Source organism: Falco peregrinus, chromosome 9 (assembly GCF_023634155.1).
Source record: "Falco peregrinus isolate bFalPer1 chromosome 9, bFalPer1.pri, whole genome shotgun sequence".
In the NCBI taxonomy this organism is placed as follows: domain Eukaryota; kingdom Metazoa; phylum Chordata; class Aves; order Falconiformes; family Falconidae; genus Falco; species Falco peregrinus.
In genome coordinates, this window is record NC_073729.1 from 25447037 (window position 1) to 25467076 (window position 20040).

General features: G+C 49.5%; 1 protein-coding gene across 2 annotated transcripts in view; it reads right to left on the reverse strand.

The window, feature by feature from the left end:
- SLCO4A1 (solute carrier organic anion transporter family member 4A1) overlaps positions 1–19524 on the reverse strand; it is a 28619-nt gene extending 9095 nt beyond the window's left edge. The window contains exons 1-5 of one of the 2 annotated variants that reach the window (XM_055814559.1): positions 19470–19524; positions 5262–6239; positions 4094–4184; positions 3147–3268; positions 2729–2840 (exon numbers count right to left, since the gene is read on the reverse strand). In XM_055814559.1, the coding sequence (XP_055670534.1) occupies positions 2729–2840; positions 3147–3268; positions 4094–4184; positions 5262–6087 (1151 nt within the window). In that variant the 5' untranslated portion in view covers positions 6088–6239; positions 19470–19524. Of the gene's footprint in view, positions 1–2728; positions 2841–3146; positions 3269–4093; positions 4185–5261; positions 6240–6550; positions 6602–19469 lie in introns of those variants that run through there. The other variant, XM_005243831.3, reaches the window with a different exon arrangement.
- Positions 19525–20040: the final 516 nt, after the last annotated feature.

Here is a 20040-nt window from a genome sequence, read left to right on the forward strand (position 1 = left end):
CAACCCAAGGCAGCTCCTCTGAGAAATGCATGCCCAGGACACCCCAGGCTGTAAGGGCACAGTCACAAACTAATGAGTCATTAATGACAGACAGATACTTAATACAATCTTCGAGCATGTGAATGGGGATTTTTCCAGCACAAAATGACACCTACTGTCACCACCACCAAGGGAACAGAGGGCAGCACCTACGTCCCACAGGAATGTAAACCAACCTCCCTTTACAATGCACGAAAGCTGTAGTAAAGGCATGAGATAAACCAAAGCCCCAGCCTGCCACCTAACCCGAGGGGGATGAGTGAATTCCTGACCGTAGCCTCTCATGAGGAGGATCAGGGCTTGACACACCAGTGAGTGATGTTCACCAACTCCATCTTGTAGCTCGCTAGGACCGAGCCTCCTCTCCTGGCACAGCTCTGTGTGCCTTCTGTTTGAATCCCTCTGTACTGCCAGGAGGGGCTATTTCACGAGAACTATCATATGGAAGCAGAGAAAGGCAAATGCTATTTTATCAGGCCTTTTCAACCTAAGAATTAAGACAGAAGTCTCTTCAGGGCAGAGGATTAGGCTGTGCAGGCTGCATTCCTGTAAGCTCCTGCTCTTAGACAGCACTGTGAATACAGCTATTCACCAAGCTCACTTAGGAAGGACCTGATGGCATAGAACAGTATTTTATTTCATCAGTATTTCTGCTTATCTTTGGGAGATTCTTACTGTCCATACTGTGAGAAAACGTGTAGCATCTCAGCTGTTACCAAAACAAAAGCAACAGTGTCCTCTGGCCTTGCTCCCCAGCCTGGTCCACGTGTCCCCAAGAGCTGCACGCGCAGATGTGATCTCCTTTTTAATGCAGGCTTCCAGAATAGCAAGCCTTTAAGGCACTTCCCTTTTAATAATCAAAACCAGGGAACACAAAAGTCTGTTAGGTTTTTGCTTTCAAACGAAAAGCACACTAAGGACTGGACTGATCTGAACTGTTTGATGTGAGTTGCCCACCTTTAGGTATTTGTTCTTCAGGAATGACGGGTGAAAGAAGATGCTCCCGGAGGAGGACTGCCTCCGTACCTGCAGTCAGCCAGTCCTCACCGAGAAACAGTGGGAGCTTTGCTCCAGATAGGCAAGAACAGCATCAACCACTGGATTTCATCCCTCTCTGCTACCCTGTTTGTGTTGGTTTTAGTCATAACCTTATCATTATTTAAATGCAGGTTTTGAATTTAATTTCCGTGTGGAGAATAAGCCATGACCTCGGAAGATGGCACCCAGTCAAGAATGCCATTTAATAACAGTACTGAAATCTGTTCAACGTAATATTCTTCGTAAAGCTGCCTTAACCCCTGGTAAACTTCCTACAAAGTCTCCAAGAATTTCAAACCAGTGTGAGTAGTTGCATTGACCCAACACAGGCTGACTGCTGCTGAAAAGCCCCGTAACGAGCACCTGCTTCAATCCCCCTCTGCCAGCACAAAGGCAAATACCCCAACCCAAGTTCAGACGTAACTGCTGGCAGCAGCACGGGGTTTGGCAACACCGAATGTTTGCCTTTGCATGGGGCAGCCATCACACATGGATGCAAACTCCTTCCTCAAAAAGATCCTGGGAGAAATACAAAAAAGAAAAATCCCCTTATTGACTATGAGCTCCAAAAGGCATTGGTACCCAGGTATCTCTGCAACATCCAAAGCTTGCACACCAGCTAAACACAAGCTGCAAATAAAGTGGCACCTCACCCCCTGCCCTCCATTTAAATATAAACTCAACACACACACACAAAAAAAAACCAAAAACCAAAACACAAAAGATTTCAAAGATCCACAGCAAATATTTCCAGGTTAAAAGACCGCATTTTATTTTGGCCACTCGCATGTTCCTACCCAGGATCCCTTTAAACCATTTCCTACCAACCCGCCCCTGGTGCCAGCACGCTCACCCACAGCCCAGCCAAGCAGCAGCCCTGAGATGAAGCACACTGCTCTGTCACTGCTTTGCAGGAGAGATAAGAAATAGTTACGCATAAAAGGTGGCTGGAAGATGCAAAGGCAACATTAAAAAAAAAAAGGAAACTAAGAATAAAAGACAAAGGGAACTGAAAGCTACAGTGCAGGATATCTTGTTCCCTGGATTTGGAATGGAGCTGTAAGAGCTGTGAGTTTTGTTTCCTCTCTTCTCATTAAAAGGAGAAAACAGGGATCTAACAAAAGGAAAAATAAAGGAAGCAAAGCCCTGAAGGGATGGGGATGGAGATAGAGGAGGAGAGGAGAGGACCCTGGACAACACCTGACTGGGCCAGGTGAAGCCAGACACAAGCAGACTGGAGGAACTAATGCTGCTGGGGAGAGGGCATGGGGGGCATTGCCTGTGCATCTCCTGCCACTGGAAGGCTGGCACCAAGCCACTCCGTGAAACTCCACACGCTGCATATGACTGCAGGTGGATCTTCACACGTGGACGTGAGCTTCTGAAAAACACGGACAGGACCAGCCACTTGTCCCCTGCTCTCCCACGCGGTCCCCAGCACAATTTCTCGTTCAGCCCATTTGCTGAGAGCTCCCAGCCACTGACAGGACCAGGCACTTTGCAACTTCCCCTGCAAGGAAGCATCATTGCTATCTTTGAAGATGGGCAAAATCTTTTAGCTAGCATCACAGAAAGCAAGCTCAGTTTGGGCCCACTGCTCCCGCCCCTGGGGAGGGCTCCCTGAACCTCAGGCATGGGGCAGTTTTCTCACCGAGGCAGATCTTTAACTGTTTTCCCAAAGTCTGGATCCGATGCTTTTTTGTGGCTCCCATCCTTTAGCTGATGAGCCTCTGACACCCTCATAACGATATACCGCTGGGATCCTGAAAATGAGAGGCAAATGGGAACGAGGAGCATGTGAGACATGAGATACGGATGCCACCCAAGTGGTGGATTTGCAGCGTGAAAATGCAACGCAACATCCTCCCTCTGCCAATGGCTGCAAGGCAGGAGCAGGGAAGGAGGCAGCTGGAAAGCTGCAGGGGTGAAATCCATGTAGGAATTAAAATATAAACCCTGGAAGCTCTTTCTCTACCCTGCGTCCCCAGCCACACACACGCGCAAGGATGCCAGCCCCAAGGCGTGTGTCAGCACCGTGCAGTCCCAGCCCTGATTCCCGCAGCGTGTACCTGGGAGGCGGTGGGGGTACCCCAGGATGGGGATGGAGATGAGGAGGGAGGCTGCTCCGGCCCCGAGGAAGCCGATCCACCATGCTCCCACCCACAGCGTGTTCTCCGGGGTGATGTCGATCCTGTAAGAAACAGCCAAAGGACACAAGGGAGAGAGGTGGCGGTTTGGAACGGAGCGGGACAGCTCGGCATGCCTCTCACTGAGCTGGCGGGGGACATGGGGGGGTACGTCAGCGAAGTAAACTGAGCTCTGGCCTCTCCCATGGTGATCTGCTGGGGATGCCACATCCACCACCCCCCCCACCACACCGCAGCACTGCCTGCCTTACCAGAGAGCACCGCACTCAACGAGCCTGGGAAATTACTTCCTTTAATTCCCCTTTAATCTCCATCTTGCGTATTTGCTTCTCCCCATTTCATTTGTGCTTTGGGGGTTGCTACAATCCTTGTTTCACCCCAGAGCCACCCTTTGCCAGAAAACTGGTGGACATAACCCACTCCTTCCCCTGGAAACCCACTCCCCCTTTTCAACCCATCCATCTGCCAAAGAGCCTGTAAGGAGTTCAGGATAAATTAGAAAAACTAAAAGGGAAGGAGGGACTAAGCATCCTGGCTGGATGACCGGGAGGATGAGCAGCACTGCTGGTAGCGTTGCCTCATCAGGGAACTCATTCAAACAATTCACCTGCTGCTCATAGCCTCATTAGCACAGGCAGTGCAGCGTGAGGAAGGATTTAAGCTGACAGGTTCGTCAGCAATTTTCTTCTAGAAACAGCGCTAATGCAAGCCACCCTTCCAGCCTCAGCCCCCCCGCAGAAACACCGCTGAATGCCATGGGCACGTTTCCACCCAGCCACCGGGTCATTTCTCCAGATTGTTTTTTTTTTAGCCCAAAGGAAACATATAGCATAAAGGAAAAGGAACAAGATTATTTTTTAGCAACTTACTCTCTGCCAATTTCAGTATAAATATTTAGAAACATTCCTCCTACCAGATAACCCGCTGCAGGCCCAAGGATTGCAGCAGTGTAGAAAACAGCTGAAAGGGAAAACAAGCAGTGTGAGACAAATAGCAGCGCTTCAGCCAGGGATGCTGTGGAGAGCTGCTGGTGCCCAGCATCCTTCGCCCCACCGCAGCAGCCCAGTTCCCTCCCGGATCCAGGATGCTCAGCCTCCTGTCGCCCCGTCCCCCTCTCCCTAAGCCACTGAGAAACAAAGCCAGACAGTTTTAACAAGTTTCATCTCCCATTTATGTCCCAGGGAAACTTCTGCATCCATCCTGGGAACTTTTATAGCATAGGGCAGGCAAAATTGATTCAGTGGAAAACCGTATTTAGCGGGGTTGTAGCTGGCCCCGCTGCCACATCCTGACCGCCGGCATGACCCGCTGACAATATGCAATGGATTATAGACAGCAGAGGGGTCTGTGCTAATCATGGCACCACTGGCACTTATTCTGGTTTGCTGCTGTGGAGAGATCATCCGCTTGCTGATCTCCTCCTCTCCTTGCCCAGCCTTCTGATCCAACAGCATGGGCAGACTGCTAAATTTTGGAATTGCTAAAAGGTTGTCCCTTTTAGTATTTTCACCAAATAGGACTGCAAGCATTTGGCAATTGCTAAGCGATCAGCGACAGAGAGCAGAGGAGCGAGCCCAGCCTCTTGGCTGTGCTTTGCACCAGCAGCACCTGAGCAGCCCAGCGACTGTCCCTGCTGTGCTGTGGCACTAAGGGGTGATGCCCCCTTGCATGGACTGAGTATGGCCTCATGGCTGTTTGCCAGAGATGCTAATGCCATGCACTGGGGCAGGCTGTGGGGCTCTCTCCAGCTGGCCCCGTGCTGGGAGCCGGAGGCACCCCCTGATCTGCGAGGCATGGCTTGTGGGGGGGGAAAACACCCAGCTGCACTTAACAGTTCCTGCCTGTAAATAATCAAAACCTCCCCAACAGCTGCCTCTTCCCTCTGATTACCACCTTGTCCATTATCAGGAACAAAAGACTGGGAGCACCTCTCCTACAGCTGCTCAGTGTGCCCTGTCCGGTGCTGAGGCAGACGGAGCGGCTCTCCTGCCCATCGCCCGGCTCACGGGCTCCAGCTGCCCCTCCAGCTCAACTCACCAATGTACACAGGGGAGTAGTTAGTCTTGACGTTTTCATCTAAATAGGTGACGCCGAGTGTGTAGAGTGGCGTGGCTCCCATCCCGTGCAGGAACTGCCCCAGCATGAAGACGAACCTGTAGCTGGAGAGGCTGGAGGCAGCCTGGGCACAGGGCAGGCTCTGGTTTCCCCCGCAGACGCCCACCTCCGCCGCCGAATGTGCCTCGTACTGTCCCGTGGTGAAGTGGGGCAAGGCGAAGAGTAGGGAGCCCAAGCCCATGACCAGCACACCCCAGCCCAGCCATCGCGGTTTGTGGCCGTTTCCTCCAAAATAGCTGACGAAGGTCAAGCAGACACATGCTGCGATGTCGTAGGAGCTGGCGATCAGCCCGCTCTGGTAGCTACGGAGGTCGAAGCGTCGCTCGATGGAAGTGATGACCGTGTTGATGAAGCCGTTCACTGTCATGCCTTGCAGGAAGGAGGCCACACAGAGGAAGAACAAGACGCCCTTAGAGGTGTTACAGAGCTGCAAGCATCTGGGGGTGAACCCCCCCCAGCCACACGCCAGTTCCTCCCCTTCGGCCGACACATATTTAATCCCTTCGTTGAACTGGGTCTCCTCGTCCCCTGGGGTGGCGGAGCAGAGGGGCTCGGCGCACGAGTCGGCGGGGCTGTGTGCGCCGGAGGATGCGGTGCCGTTGCTCAGTGCAGTGCCGCGGGGCTCCCGCCCGCTTGAGGCATCGAAGGTCTGGCTGGGCTTGCAGGGAGGAGGGGATGGGCAGGAGAAGTCGAGTGTCTGAGCAAAACAAAAGCCATTCTCTGCAGTTGAATTCTGTGGCATTGCCATGAAGGGGAACACGGAGCCTTGGCAGGTCGAGGTGGGGCTGGTGGCCAGGATGGCTTTGTGGGGCGGTGAGGACCTGCTGATCCGGGAGATGCAATTTTCGGCGCTCACATCCGTAGGGAGATGGTGAAGGTCTGAGCCAGGACCGCTCTGATCTGTAAAGAGAGAATTTTCACATGTGCCTTTTATAGAACCATGCTCAAAACCTGCTCCTTTCTTTTTCTGTTTGCTTTTTTCATGAAGTATTAGCACGCCGCTGTGCAGTTCAGCTGGCTGCATACCCTCCACCATGGGGTACCTTGGTACCTCGGTTATCGGGGCAACATGAACATTATAGAAAAGAACAAAACATTCCAGAGCACTAAAAAAAACCCCAAACAACCACCTCTAAAGGCAGTCTCCCTGCCATCTGAAGCCCCTTAGCCCTCCTCTCAAGAAGCCCCTGGTTCGACAGCAAGACCCTCACCTCCGTCCCTCTCCTTCCCCCCGCAGAGAACACCGTGCACAGCTACAAGTTTCCCACTGCTAAAAGTCCTTTGGTCTCTCTTTCACACTCTGCCAATAATAGTTTATAATTATCCTGAAAAGTTTCCACAGTCAGATTGATTTTATTCCAAGCCCTCGGATCTGTTTACAGCTATTCAGTAAAATCCTTTCTACAACTAATTAGACTACGTGCCATTTCAGAGCGAGCTGGAGGGCAGAGGCAGCTGACTCTAACCTGATTACTGATGCAGACTGCCTTCTCCCAACCGGCTCCGGTGTACTGCAGCACCTGATCGCGCCAGCAACCGAGGGTATGTTTTCTCAAATGCCTTGGCTGAAATACAAATGATGAAAACAGTAAGGTTCTCCCTTGAACAGAGGTCTTCAATTCACAACAAATGCGCGGCAAGCACTGTTTTCTTAGAGAGCAGCCTCAAAGCATCCTGTATTTCCCAGTATTTTTTTGCCACTATCAGTTCAAGACGTTCCTATAAAAACTTTTGAGAGATCGATCAGCCTCATCAGCAGGGAACAGGACAAAAGGGCATTTGTTTCCCCAATAAAGTGAACTGTGTTCAGATGGTTGTAACCGGGGAATATTGCAGCCTTTGGTGAAGAAGTGAATACTCACCTGTGTGTTTCTGGAAAAACTTACTGACATTTGGCTGGTAGGTAATCACGTGCACGAGCACCAGTGCGCTGCCCTGTACTGGCAGCTCTTGCAGGTGCCAGGGCAGGAGGACTTGGCAGAACGTGATGCTCAGAGCAGCACTAAGGTCCTGCTCCCACCCCAGAAGGGCAGAGGGCTGACCACACACGTAAGCAAATTTTAAACAGCCAGGTCTGGTCCTTAAGGCAAGTTAAACAAATAGGATCCACCTTTTGTTGGCAAATAATTCCATCTCAATTACCCTGTCTGGGGAACGGAGTGTGCAGAATATTCCAGGGTCCAGATTTTAGTAGGAATTTGATGACAGCGCAGGGGCAGGGGGAGCTGGCAGCCAGAGGGGCACTGCTTGCCAGCTCCACCCTAGACTCCTTCAGGTAACTTCTACTTTAGCTGGCCGAATGCAGCACAGGGTAACTTTGATGTGTAAATGCAAAACACTAACTGCAGGGATTGAAATTTTGCTGCAGAGACAGACTGTTGCAATGTGTTGGCACAAAAAAGTTAATGCCTTGGAAGCAAGGCTGTATTTTTTCCACTTTTTTGTCCCTCCAATGTTCTTATGACTCTTAGAGCTTTAAATCTGTTTCCTTGTCTTTGGATGCAATATTGGAAACAATAAATAAGACTGGTTTAGCACTCCAACTTTATTAAGGTCAGAAGTGATTATCAAGTACCGGATCAGGCTCTAAGGGGTGGAAATGTTCACGTTCGTGTAAATCAACCATGCCTCCTGCACAGCAGCTGGGTGACTTCAGCTGCACGCTTTCCGTATCAAACATAAGCCTGACATTACATTTGACTGAGCCTGTAAAGAAGGTTGCTTGGCTGGGGACTGAGTTTGCTATCACGGATTTCTGCAGACCGAAAAAGCCCACCTCTGTGAGTTAGCTGCTGAGAGCAGGAGCCAAAGGCTCCCAAAGTGGCACACCTTGACCCTGGAGGAAACACTCCTACTGCCTCTTTACCAGCACTGGGATATCTCCCTTGACACTTCATGAACATATATTGATATTTTGCTATTTCATGGGTCAGGAAAGAGACTACATCTTTTCATTAAAGTTTTTTTCTCCTTGAAGCAGAAGAAAACTCCTTGAAAACCAGGTGGTCACACCATCCTCCCCTTCAGCTTTGGTCACCTCCAAGCTCTACTTAACAGCAAACACAGGGTGAAACATTTCCAAGAAATCAGCCAGCCTCTCCCCCAAGCAGCAGATGTTTCCCCACACACAGAAGCCTTCTCTGCCCCCAGAGCCCACGTCCTGGCCACCTCCCCGATGGCCCTGGGCTAACGACTTGTGCCCATGTGCTGTGGGCTGGAAGCCCACCCCTGCTCGCTGCTGTCCACCAGGCTCTTCTCACCCCAAAGTATTTATAAACTGGCAGTGACACATCCACTGGGAATGTTCACTTTCAGAGGAGCCATATGGCACTTCAGAGGACAAAATACAATCTTTAGGGAAAAAAACCCAACCAACTTCACGCATTTCCTAATCATTCTTATTCATCTAAGCCATCCATTTATTGCTTCCCATTCATCTCTCTTTTTAATGACTCAGCTGGTGATTTCTTGCTTACATTGAATCAGTCCCAATGCTATTATCTCACAGCTATAGATTTACTCATTTTGCTGCAAGATTTTAACTCTTTTTTTTTTCTCACTGTGCAGCTGCTTCCAGACTGCCAACATCACCACGTCAACACAACAAAAGTAGCAAGGCAATGGAAGTGTATGATTTGTATTTTGTGATGAAATCTGTAGACTACCCCCCTCCCCAATACTTAGCATTAAATCAATAGTAAAACTTACAAGCTTTTCATCAGGTGATCATTTAAAAAGTCACAGGACCAGTCACAGTGTCTCCGCCAAGGACTGTGATTAGATTAATGTTACAAATTAACTCATAACTGACATGCAAAATAATCCTATTTGCTGAAGCATGCCCAATAATAGTTAATCTTCCCTTTTATTCTATGGTTCTTGACTTTTATAGGGCATTATTGTGGCAAATAACATCTATTCATAACTTCTGCTTTCCATAGCTGAGCACAGTTTACGGTTTATGAGCAGACTTAATCATTTTTTCAATTCTATGGCACACATGGAGATATTTGCTAAGGAAAAGGAATGAGGGATTAAAAATGATGAGAAAGTGTACTGCAAACCAGGGAGGAGCAGCCCCCGGCAATGCTTGGTGGCTGTGCGGGGCAGCCTCAGTTATTCTCCTTGACACGTGAGTCAGCCCAACCTCGCCAAACAAATAATGTTGAATTTGGGAAAGTCCACATCCCAGTAGCAAGATCATGTTACTCCAGAAAGGGACAAATTCATCTAGGTTTGTACATTTAATTTCTCATTCTAAATTTTTCTTGGGTAGTTTGGCATCAGTGGATTATCAGTATTACTTCTGTCATGGCTGATAAACACCCTATGGATCAAGTGTAATCCACTTGCTGGTTTAGGAGTGAGGAAGTCTCCCAGAAGTGAGATAAACCCACGTCCCAGTCCTGTGAACAGGGCTTGTCCTCAGGGTGCTGGTTCAGTTAAAGGGAGATAAAGCATGGGGTGATCAGGTTGTTCATGTGCAACATTGAGTTGTTTTCCTGGCAGCTGAGGAACTTTAGCCATCTCACACAAAGTGTGAACCTTGCATTTTTTAGCATGCTTTTAAAAAGCATCCCTTTGGTTCAGCAATACAGAGGATGCTGCTGTTGCCAGGAGCAGCATCGGGACCAGCCTGGAGCCTTTTGTAAGCAATTCCTACAGGAACGCCATTGTCCTGCACACATGGAAACGTTTCAGGAATGAGAAACACACCTAAGGAGCAGGCAGCTGGCCATGCACCCAACACTGTGCTCCTGTGCTCGCCAGCAGTGCTGCAGGGCCAGCTGAAGTGCAGGGGGCAGCGGCAATGCCCTGGCCCACCCCTCATGTTGGAGACGTGGGTTTGTGTGCTTAGTCCCACTGGAGTCTGAAGCATGGAAGGCAGCAGTAGAAATTGGCTTTAAATTATCACATGAGCAAGTACACATTTATAATTAAATAAATTCCAAGTAGTAAAGCTTAGCACTCACAAATCCTTTCTGTGTTTTCCAAGCACTTCCCATTCGCCAGCAAATTAATGCAATAATATGCGAGAAATCAGGAAGGTGGCTTGGATAATTTTCAATTAGCTGTTTGAAAATGCTTTGAAGATAAATCTACCCAGATTTTCTGTGCTTACTTATTTGTTCCAGCTTATCTGTGCAAATACAATTGGCTGCAGCTGCCTTAGACCATCTTTAAAAACCTGCAGCTCCAACGCACAAAGCAGATTTAACTGGACTGCTATATTTTGTCATAGCAAAAGATTAACAAGACAAAAGGTTCTTTTATGCTATAATACCCAGCTCCCTCTCCCTCATGTCACTCTTGCTTTAACATCTTTTTCCTACCCATAAGTTTGATGAACAGTGAGAAGGCTTTCGCGCTGGCACAGCACCGTGCTCTCCAGTCACTGTTACTGCCCACAGAGCTGGTGTCTCTGTGCCTCTTCCAACGCGGACACACCACCAGCACTTTCCCAACATCTAGTCTTGCCCACAGCATGGCGTTATTTTCCATCATTTAGATTCTTACAACCTGTTTAAGGGCATTCAATATTCAGGATAACGTTTCTGCATGAGCCATTAGTCAGCTTTTCCCAATTACCAGTTAGTTCCTATAGCTATCCCTTCTTTGTTGCCATGCAGAAGATACAGATTCAGGCAAAACCTCTATGATATATAAAACAAAGTGAGCAAAACCCAAATGAAGAATACAAGACACAATTCTTTGCTGCTTCTAAAGATAGAAGCAATAAAAATGCCAAAAAATGCAACATCCTGTGTTACACAATGCAAGGATGCTGACTACAGGGTAAATATAACAGAATAATGCTGTCATCTACCATGGTTCACTTTTTCTATCTCTTCATCATTTCTTCTCAAAAGAGAACTTAGTCTTTTTCATACCCCTGGTTTCATCACTATGAAGGCAAAAACAAAAAAGGGAAATCCAGAGGAAATGATACCATGAAACTCTGTGGAAGCCTTACCACAAAAAGATGGATTTGGCACAAATAACATGAGGCCCTTCCACTGTAGGTGGTGTGCTGATAAAATTTCTGCATCCTTCTCCTAAACAGAGGGCAACAGTCATTGCTGGAGCAGCAAAGCCTTTTCACAGGCTTTTCTCTTGCATCACTGCTGGATAACAGCCTTTTCATTGAGATACCTCCTTCATCTGGCTTTTTTTTTTTTTTTTTTTTTTTTTTAACTTCCACTGAATGACCGATTCATGCAGTACACCAAGCTGCACTCCTCTTGCAGGGTATCAGGAATCCATTTTTGGCTTGATCATAAGAGCAAAAGCAGAAACACAATTGTGCTTGGAGTCAGGACTATTTATACCCTAACTCGGACCACTACCCTCCTTTCTACTGTCAACCATTCCACACACCTAAAGAAACGCGCACATTTCCACACTCATTCTTTTTCCTTAGAACACCTGCCATGCCTGTGCTAGTGCGGACTGCGAGGCACCATTCCCTCAGGGGGTCTTAATGCCTTTTTCCTTTCAAATCAATCAAATAGATCAATATTTGGAGATGAAATACAAACCTTAAAACCCTGATTCCTGCCATAGCATGGGAAGAAATCTATACGAAACCCTGGGGCACGCTGCCATGCTGCAAAGGGAGGGATGTTGCAGGGGGCACAGCCTCCATGTATCCTTTCCACAAAGGGGGTTGGAGATCAACATCCAAATTACCTAGTACTTCACTTTTTCCTGAGACAAGGTTGCCTTCCAACCCCTCTTCTGCACAGTAAGTGGATTTTCAGGGGGAAATCACGTACCACAAGGTCATACTGCTCCAGCAGCCAACAACAGCCTTTAGCTTGAGGTTTCTATGACAAATTCTCCAGCTCAACCCTACGTTGGTGGGCTGGATGCCCACCCCTTTCCCTCTCCAACCAGACAACACAGAGCTGAAGGGAGCACATGAGAAGAGCTAAATGCATCACAGAAGAAGAAACTTGCTGATCATCAGCATCCCCTGCAACAGTTGGCATCCTCAGCGAGCACAAGGGCACATGAGCCCGTGAGATGGGCAGAGGGTGGAAACACTGCGTCAGGCGGGAGCCTGAGGGACACAGAAACTACAGGAAGGATTCAGCTGAGGGAAGAGCGTTTCCCACACAAGCCCACTCTTTTTCCAGATCAGCAAGTAACAGCTTCCCTGCACAGCCCCTGGAGCACAAACTCAATGGTGCAGACCGCTTAGCCTGGATCTTGTTTAACGTTCAGCGATGCCCTCTAATCCTCTTAGGTATTAGTCTTGAGATTCCTGCCAAGCACAGGAACAGCGCAGCCTCCCAGACAGCACTTCAATGAACTTGCTGCTTGAAACAGGACATTTTGCAAAATACGGTACAACTCCAGCTGTTCATTTTCACTTAACCTCAGATTAGCACCTAGGAAGTCACTACAGCATGCAAAATGCAAAGTTAAATGACCCTGATTTCTACGTCACAGGTGACTCCCTAGGAAGTCATCCTGCATTAAGACTGGGATTTCTCTCTCTTAATTACTTGTTTAAAGTTAAGTACCTAATTTGAGTTAGACATTCCTATTGTGTCTCTGTTGCCCGATGCAAGGAGATCATCACATTCAGGTTATCTACAGCCCTCAAGCCATAGAATCCTAGAATGGTTTGGGTCGGAAAGAATTGTAAAGACCATCCAGTCCCACCCCTCTGCCCCGGGCAGTGACCCCTCCCACCAGCCCAGGTTGTCCCCAGCCCCATCCAGCCTGGCCCTGAACCCTGCCAGGGACGGGGCACCCCCAGCTGCTCTGGGCAGCCTGTGCCAGCGCCTTGCCGCCCTCACAGGGAAGAATTTCTTCCTTATATCTAATCCAAACCTACCCTTTCAGTTTAATGCCGTTCCCCCTTGTCCTGTCGCTACAGGCCCTCGTAGATGCCCCTCTCCAGCTTCTTGTCAGCCCCTTTAGGTACTGGCAGGTGCTGTAAGGTCTCCCCAGAGCCTTCTCCAGGCTGAGCCCCACCAGCTCTCTCCGCCTGTCTGCACAGGGGAGGTGTTGCAGCCCTCAAGCCCTCTCCCATGTCTCCACAATCACTATTTGGTGTGTCACTAAATCACACATTACTGCAGATATGATCTGTAGCAAGAACAGGCACATAATCATATTTCTGTTGGATTAGCCAAGCATATTACCCCGAGCTTATTCTGGCCTCACGTTGGCTACCACAACACAAACACTATTTGATCTAGCACAAAGCCAGATGGTGCAAAAATTAACCCTTTCAGCACAAACCTGACGTGGTACAAGGGAGTTCGGACAAGATCAGTGCCCCGGCTCATGCAGCTGTAGGATGTCTGATGGTGCTTGCAGCCTCTAAGTTTCCCAACACCAAGTACTCCCCCACCTGCCCTGCAAAGAGGAGCTAAACAAAAGCCCCATCCTTCATCGCATTTCATCCACTTAGAAAAAACACATCAGCTTGCCGTTAATTTGCATGTGATCACGCAACACCCTAGATCTTGAAACATCATCGTATATTTTGGGATTTCTTTGAAGAAGGCATGTCCCTATTGTGTAATCAAGGGGAAACGATGGGCGCTTTCAAAGGGGTGACTTCTCTTCACTGTTGAACACAAAAATCCCAAACCAGTACCATAACCACAAGCTACAGTGACAGCAAGGGTAGGAACCCAAACCCAGAAGGGATGAGATCAGCACGCTGGCAGTATGCAGGGCTGCTGACCACTGCCACCAAGGATGGGCAGGAGAAGCCAAGCTGAAACAACACCTTCCTTAGAAACCTCAGATATATTTCAGCAGCGAGCCCTTGTGCTGCAGGTTCCTCCAGTGGTTACAGCAAACAGCTCGTCTAGAAAGGACTGAAAATCTCAAGGCACAACCGGCTGCCAATGGGCAGGTATACCTCGGCTGTGCTGTCCTCGGCTGCCCGCTCCTTCCAGGGCTGGCTGCACCCAAGTAAATAAAAATCCCCCCTGACCGAAAGAGGTGAGACTCCACCGACTCCTTTGAGAGATGCTGGCACGCTAGAGCAATACCGTTCTGCATTAACAGGCCCCTGTAAGAAACCCAGCTCGGTGTGAAACAGCAGCCCCATACGCACACATCAACGCACAGGCTAACGCATGGAGAAGGGGCACGCACAGGCGCCGCATGGTTTGCAAGCCGCGCACGCCTCTCACCAGCCATTCGTTCTTACTGCCAGGCAGCAAATTGCTGCCAAATGGTGTTTCTTCCTGAGATAAACGAATAAACAGGCTGATAACGTGCCCGTTGCCAACGCAGAACATCTGCTGCGACTCAGAGGGGATCGCTGTCCATGTGCGATGGGGTGATGGCTTCTACTCTGTACCCACCCCCACCTCCCCTTTTCCCGCATGCAAGGAATCATGGCCTTAGACAGCTGCCACTAGAGGATAGATTCCCCTGAAAAATCTGCAAACTGCCTTCAAGGGATCCCTGCTTCCACCCACCAGCACAGCGGGGTTTCCATTTCTGCCTCAGAAACTTTTTAATTGTCCTTGGTGAGGACTTGCCTGCATCCCACAGCCCCCAGCAAGGTGCCAGGAGAAACGGGCACGGCAGGATAACCTCCCTCTTGGTTATCAGCTTGAACGTGGTCACTGAGGGTGGATTTGTGATCAAGGTACTCTAAGAAATGATGGGCCTGATCCCACCCACTGCAGCTTACTCGTGAGCAGGGTTTGCTCACACAAGGCATTCAAGCGGGGTTCTTGAGGTTGCTCACAGAAAGTAAAAGGTAATTCAAGGCAATAAAAATCAGCTGGCTTGTGGTGGTAGGCGAAGAAATCTTTTTATTTTTTTTAATTGAAAAAAGGCAATATTTTAAATTTTAAATTATTTTAAAACAAGAAGATGGGAGACGTAGTCAGTGTAGACCACAGGCTGGATGCCCACTTTTCACTTCTAATCCAGTTTCTTCAGCATCTTAAAAAACTCTTTCAAAGGTTTGCTGCCAAATAAGAGGAAAATACGCAACACCAAAGGGATCACAGGTCAAGCAAGGTTATGGCGGACTCCAGAAAAGGCTAATTCAGTTGTAAACAAGACCCACATCTGGCTCGAAGGATCTAAATCCTCCACGAGACTGAATCCACCCAGCAATACAAAGACAACCATAAAGTTGCTTTGAAAGCACTGTGAGGAAATCCCTTTTTTGGGGGAATTCTTATGCTAACATAAAGCTCCATGGCATCTTCCCCATCCTGGATTATGCTGAAGTGGCAGGATCAGATCAGTCATGGGGGAAGGCGTTAGCAAGCCCTTCCAGCTAAGGCAAAGCAGAGCAGCCTTGCAGCTGCTCCAGCTTGCAGCCAGGACAAGGGCTGAGCTTCTGTTTTCTACAGGGCTTTTAAAGCAAAAGAAATCTTGAATTACATTTTCAAATCTGATTTATATGATAAGCTACAAAGATTGATGCAGTTTTCCAAGGAGAGGATATGAAAGAACAGAAAATCTGAAAGAGTCCATGTCCTTCAGATGTTTTGGGGACTTTTTATTTGTGTTGTGGGTTGGTATCATTTATTAGGAACTCTAGAATCTTTTTTGTTTTTTAATATCTTAATGCCATCTAGAAAAACAAACTCCTATCTCATAGCATACCCAAGGCACTTGAATTCACAAATATGAAACCATAGCTATAAAAGTGCCAAAAAGTACTTTTTCTTGGATTTTTTCCAGCCAGGAACATTGCAAAGTCAAGGTATTTTTGGGGGGTAGGGGAGGGGGGGGATGGAGAAAAGTGGTTGGTCTTGCTTTCTCAATATGAAAATGAGTCCCTAACTCCTTCAAACCCCTGGACGACAGTTAAACAAAGCTTGTCAGCATTGCATTTTCTTCTTGAAGCAACCAAGCCAAGCTGTGAGAATTCAAATGACTGGAGATTTTTGATGCCATACAGCAATACACTTTATCCATTAACAACAGCAATCAAATTCAGTTTTAGTGGAACTATACACGTGTCAGTGCAACAGCACAAGAGAAGAAATGGGACTAGTGCCTTCACTGCTCCAAGAATTTCTAAAACTTCTGGAAAGGCTCAGCACTTTGCCAAACGAGGCGAACAATAGAGTATTTCCCACCACTAACATATTCCCATTGCTCAAGCTCATTTACAGTCTAAGAAGTGGAATGACATTATTTTTGACAGCAGCAACACAGTAGTACCCTAGATTTAGGGGCACTTCTGCCTGAAGAGAGATTTAAGGTTAGAATAACATTACTCTATTAATATTAAACACTCCACTGCCTCATCTCATGCTTTCTGCTGCACCAATGAGGGGTCTGATGCAAAATCTATTCAAGTTAGTGGCCCACTTGTCTACAATCACTCATCACAGCTACCAAAGTAGGGTGGATGCTTTTGTCTGGGATTCATAAACCAGATGAAGTCCTTGACCTCTCCCAGAGAATTTTTCCCAGAAAGTGTTTGCAGAAACTCTTTGTTCTCAAATCCTCCAGTTCAGCATCACCACTCGTGCACCAGGAGGTCACTCAAGGCCAAGACGGAACAAAACTAATTATATTGTAGGGAGGTCTAGCAATAAATCAGTTTTGAAAAGGGAAAGGAGAGTGGCTCCAGGGTAGGAGCAGCTCTTGCATCTCGAGAGGGTTGGGGTAGCTGGGGAACCTGCCGAAACCTGGGGGCAGGGAGAGCCGTGCTGCCACCGACCCTTCGGGCACAGCCCTGGATCCTGCCAGCGTGCTCTGGGCTGTCACCGCCCCCAGATTCTGCTTCTCTGCACAAGGATCAGCCCCTCACTCAGCCAAGATAACATGTTTTTCAAACGTGCAAGGGAAGCACAACACAGTTCAGGGTAGCCATTGAAACCAAGACCAGAACGCTGACCCATTTCAGGGCAGCCCACAGCCGAGACAGCCTGCGCACGCTGAACAACTCCTGCACGCTGCTTTAACACAGTGACCTTGGGTTATTAAGCATAAAATCCAAAGGGGCAGCCTTTCCCTTGAAATCCCGCTCAGCATCTCACTAACCCACCAGCAACAGGCTGTCAGCTCTGCTAAGAGGTTGCAGGGTCTTGCAAAGCTTTTCCACCGTCCACTGTTGCATTAATGGGATTCTGCAAGACGCGAATATCCCAGGCTCCGAGTCACCAACTTACAGGCAGCAGCTCAAGGGGCCAGGGGAGGTTTACCCAAATGGCAAAGCAGAACATTTGGCAATTTGGCACGTGAGCACCTTCTCCTGTGGGTTGGGAGCAAGCCCGTAGGCAAAGGCAGGTTGTGGGGCTTGATACGCTCAGTTAAAATAAAGGAAAGCAAAACAAGTGCTCAGTGATGCTTTTTGGGGTGGACTGAGCAAAACAAGCAGAGTAAAGCAGAGCCATGATTCCCTTTTTGTGCTACTGCGGGGTATAAAGCCCCGAACTGGAGAGCAGGATCCTCCCCAACACAGTCCGTGCTGCAAAAGACAGACTCAAAACCAGCTTCAAGCTGCCTCGAGGAGTTCACGGTTGGAAATCATGAGGCACTGAGCAGCTGGATGCTGATCTCCCTAAGCCGGTGGATATTTCTTTTGTTAGTGGCTGATCCCATCTTCCCACTTGCCTGCAAATCTCTAATCTCCGTAAGGATTCCTAGTAAGTACTTGCTCAGGTAGTTCCCGGTTTTGCTGGCCAAGATATTTAGCCCTCGCAGGAATCGCTGCTTCCCACCTCATTTACCATCCCAGGGTCAGGCTTAACTTTTTCGCCACTGTCACTTGGTGGGTTTTCCCCACGTGTAGAGCAAGTTAAGGTGAATTAGTGGTGTGGCTATTTCACAGAGCTTCAGGGGACACTGTCACGCCTGGACAGGCTTGTGGCCGGCTGGTGTGGCCCATTGTGGCTCTGGCACGTCACAGCAGGGCAGGTGGCTGTGGTCTGTCCCCCCAACTCGCCCGCTACACAGGGCTGCTGCTTCACTTCCGATCATTTTCGGTAGCCTGCAAACTAGACCTCTTTGCATATAAATAGCTACAATATTTTTTTTCCTGTCATTATTTGACTAACCCTCTCCCCCTGTCTCATCATTTCTTCATTCTTTTTCTCACGTTTACAACCGCTCACGGCATACCTCTCTAAAGATCTCCTCTGTGTTCATCCCCCCTCAAATATTATTTTAATGTGTGTTTTTACAGCTAAGTGGCACGACAGAAAGTGGGAGCCCAGAAGTCAAAAAAAAAAAAAAAAAAAAAAAAGGTGCCAGAATGGGATAACTTCATGTTTGCAGTGTGTTGCCTGGTAAAACCGACCAGCCTATAAAATGTTCACACAAGAAACTCATGTCATTAATGCCCGCTTGTGCCTTTTGAGCTCTCAGAATCAAAAAACCACGTTTTTATTAGAACATTGGTTTTGATTTGTATCATCTGAACAAATAGGTTAGTAAAAGGAATATAGGTCAGGTGCTGAAAGTGCTGTGATCCCAGCTCTTCCTTCTCCAACTTCAGTTCCTACCCACCCTCTCAAGTCAGGGACCATTTTACCATCAGCATCCTTTCTAATTGTTGTAAGGATCACTTTGCCCTGCCACTTTACTAGCTTTTCTTATTTCCCACCTTTTCCCTGCATCTTTTTAATTCCCCATAGAAAGGCAAGGTCTTGATAAAAGGAAAAAAAAAAAAAACCGGAAAAAAAACCAAACCACGGTGATTCAGCCCTAACCAATTTCAGTTACAAGACAGTAATACCGGTCGTGAAGCATCACCAGCGATGTCTTGCAAATGGAAAATCTGAAGGAGTGTGACTGTTTTGGTGACTCTCCCCGCCCCCCCCCCCCCTTGGCACCAGACGGGCTCTTCCCGGCACGGACCCCCCGCTCCTGCCACCAGCCCCCCGAGCCCACCCCACAGCCCGCACGCCGGGGCCGGAGCGCTGCCTGCCGCCGGGCCCCGCACCGCTCACCCCGGCCGCGACCCTCGCCGCCAGCCCCATCCCGGGGCTTTAACACCCCCCGCGCCCATCCCCGCCTCCCCGGAGCTCCCCGCGTCGCTCCCGCAGACACGTGCGGCACCGCCCGGTAGGTCCCGCCGTGGGGGCGTGCGGGAGGGGGGGCTCGGCCGAGCAGCCCCCCCTTCCCCCCGCCGTGCCCGCTCCGCGCCCCCCGCATCCCGCACCGTAGCGGTACCTGCGCCCCGCGCCGCCGCCGCCCGCTCGCCGCCGCCCCCGCGCTCCCCGCGCCGCGCCGCGGGGCGGGCACCCTGTCCTGACGGACGGGCGCTTCCTCCAATCGGCAGCGGACGCCGGCGGGCAACCGGCCAATGGCGGGGAAACGGAGGGCAAAGCGAAAGTGCGGGTAAGGCAGGCGGTGCGGGGGGAGAGGGACGGCCGGGGGCGGGGGGAGAGGGACGGGGGAGATGGGAGATGGGGGGGGGGGGAAGGTGGGAGTGGAAGGGCAGGGAACGCATCCCGTTTTGGGGGGGGGTGGGGTGGTGGTAAGAAAACGGAGAGAGGGGCGGCAAGGGGAGGATGGGGAGAGGGGTGGGGAGAGGGATGGGGGAGTGAGAAGCAACGGGGTAAGGAGGGGCAGGGGCAGTGGCAGGTGCATCTTATGAAAAACGCCCAATTTCCCCCCCCCACTGCGCACCTGGGGCCTGGCGGCCCCCAGTCAGGGTTGGGGCTATCCCCCCCCCCCCCCCCGCCCCCCAATACCGCCATCATCCCCGGGGTGTCCCAGCCTCCCTGCACCCCCGGAATGC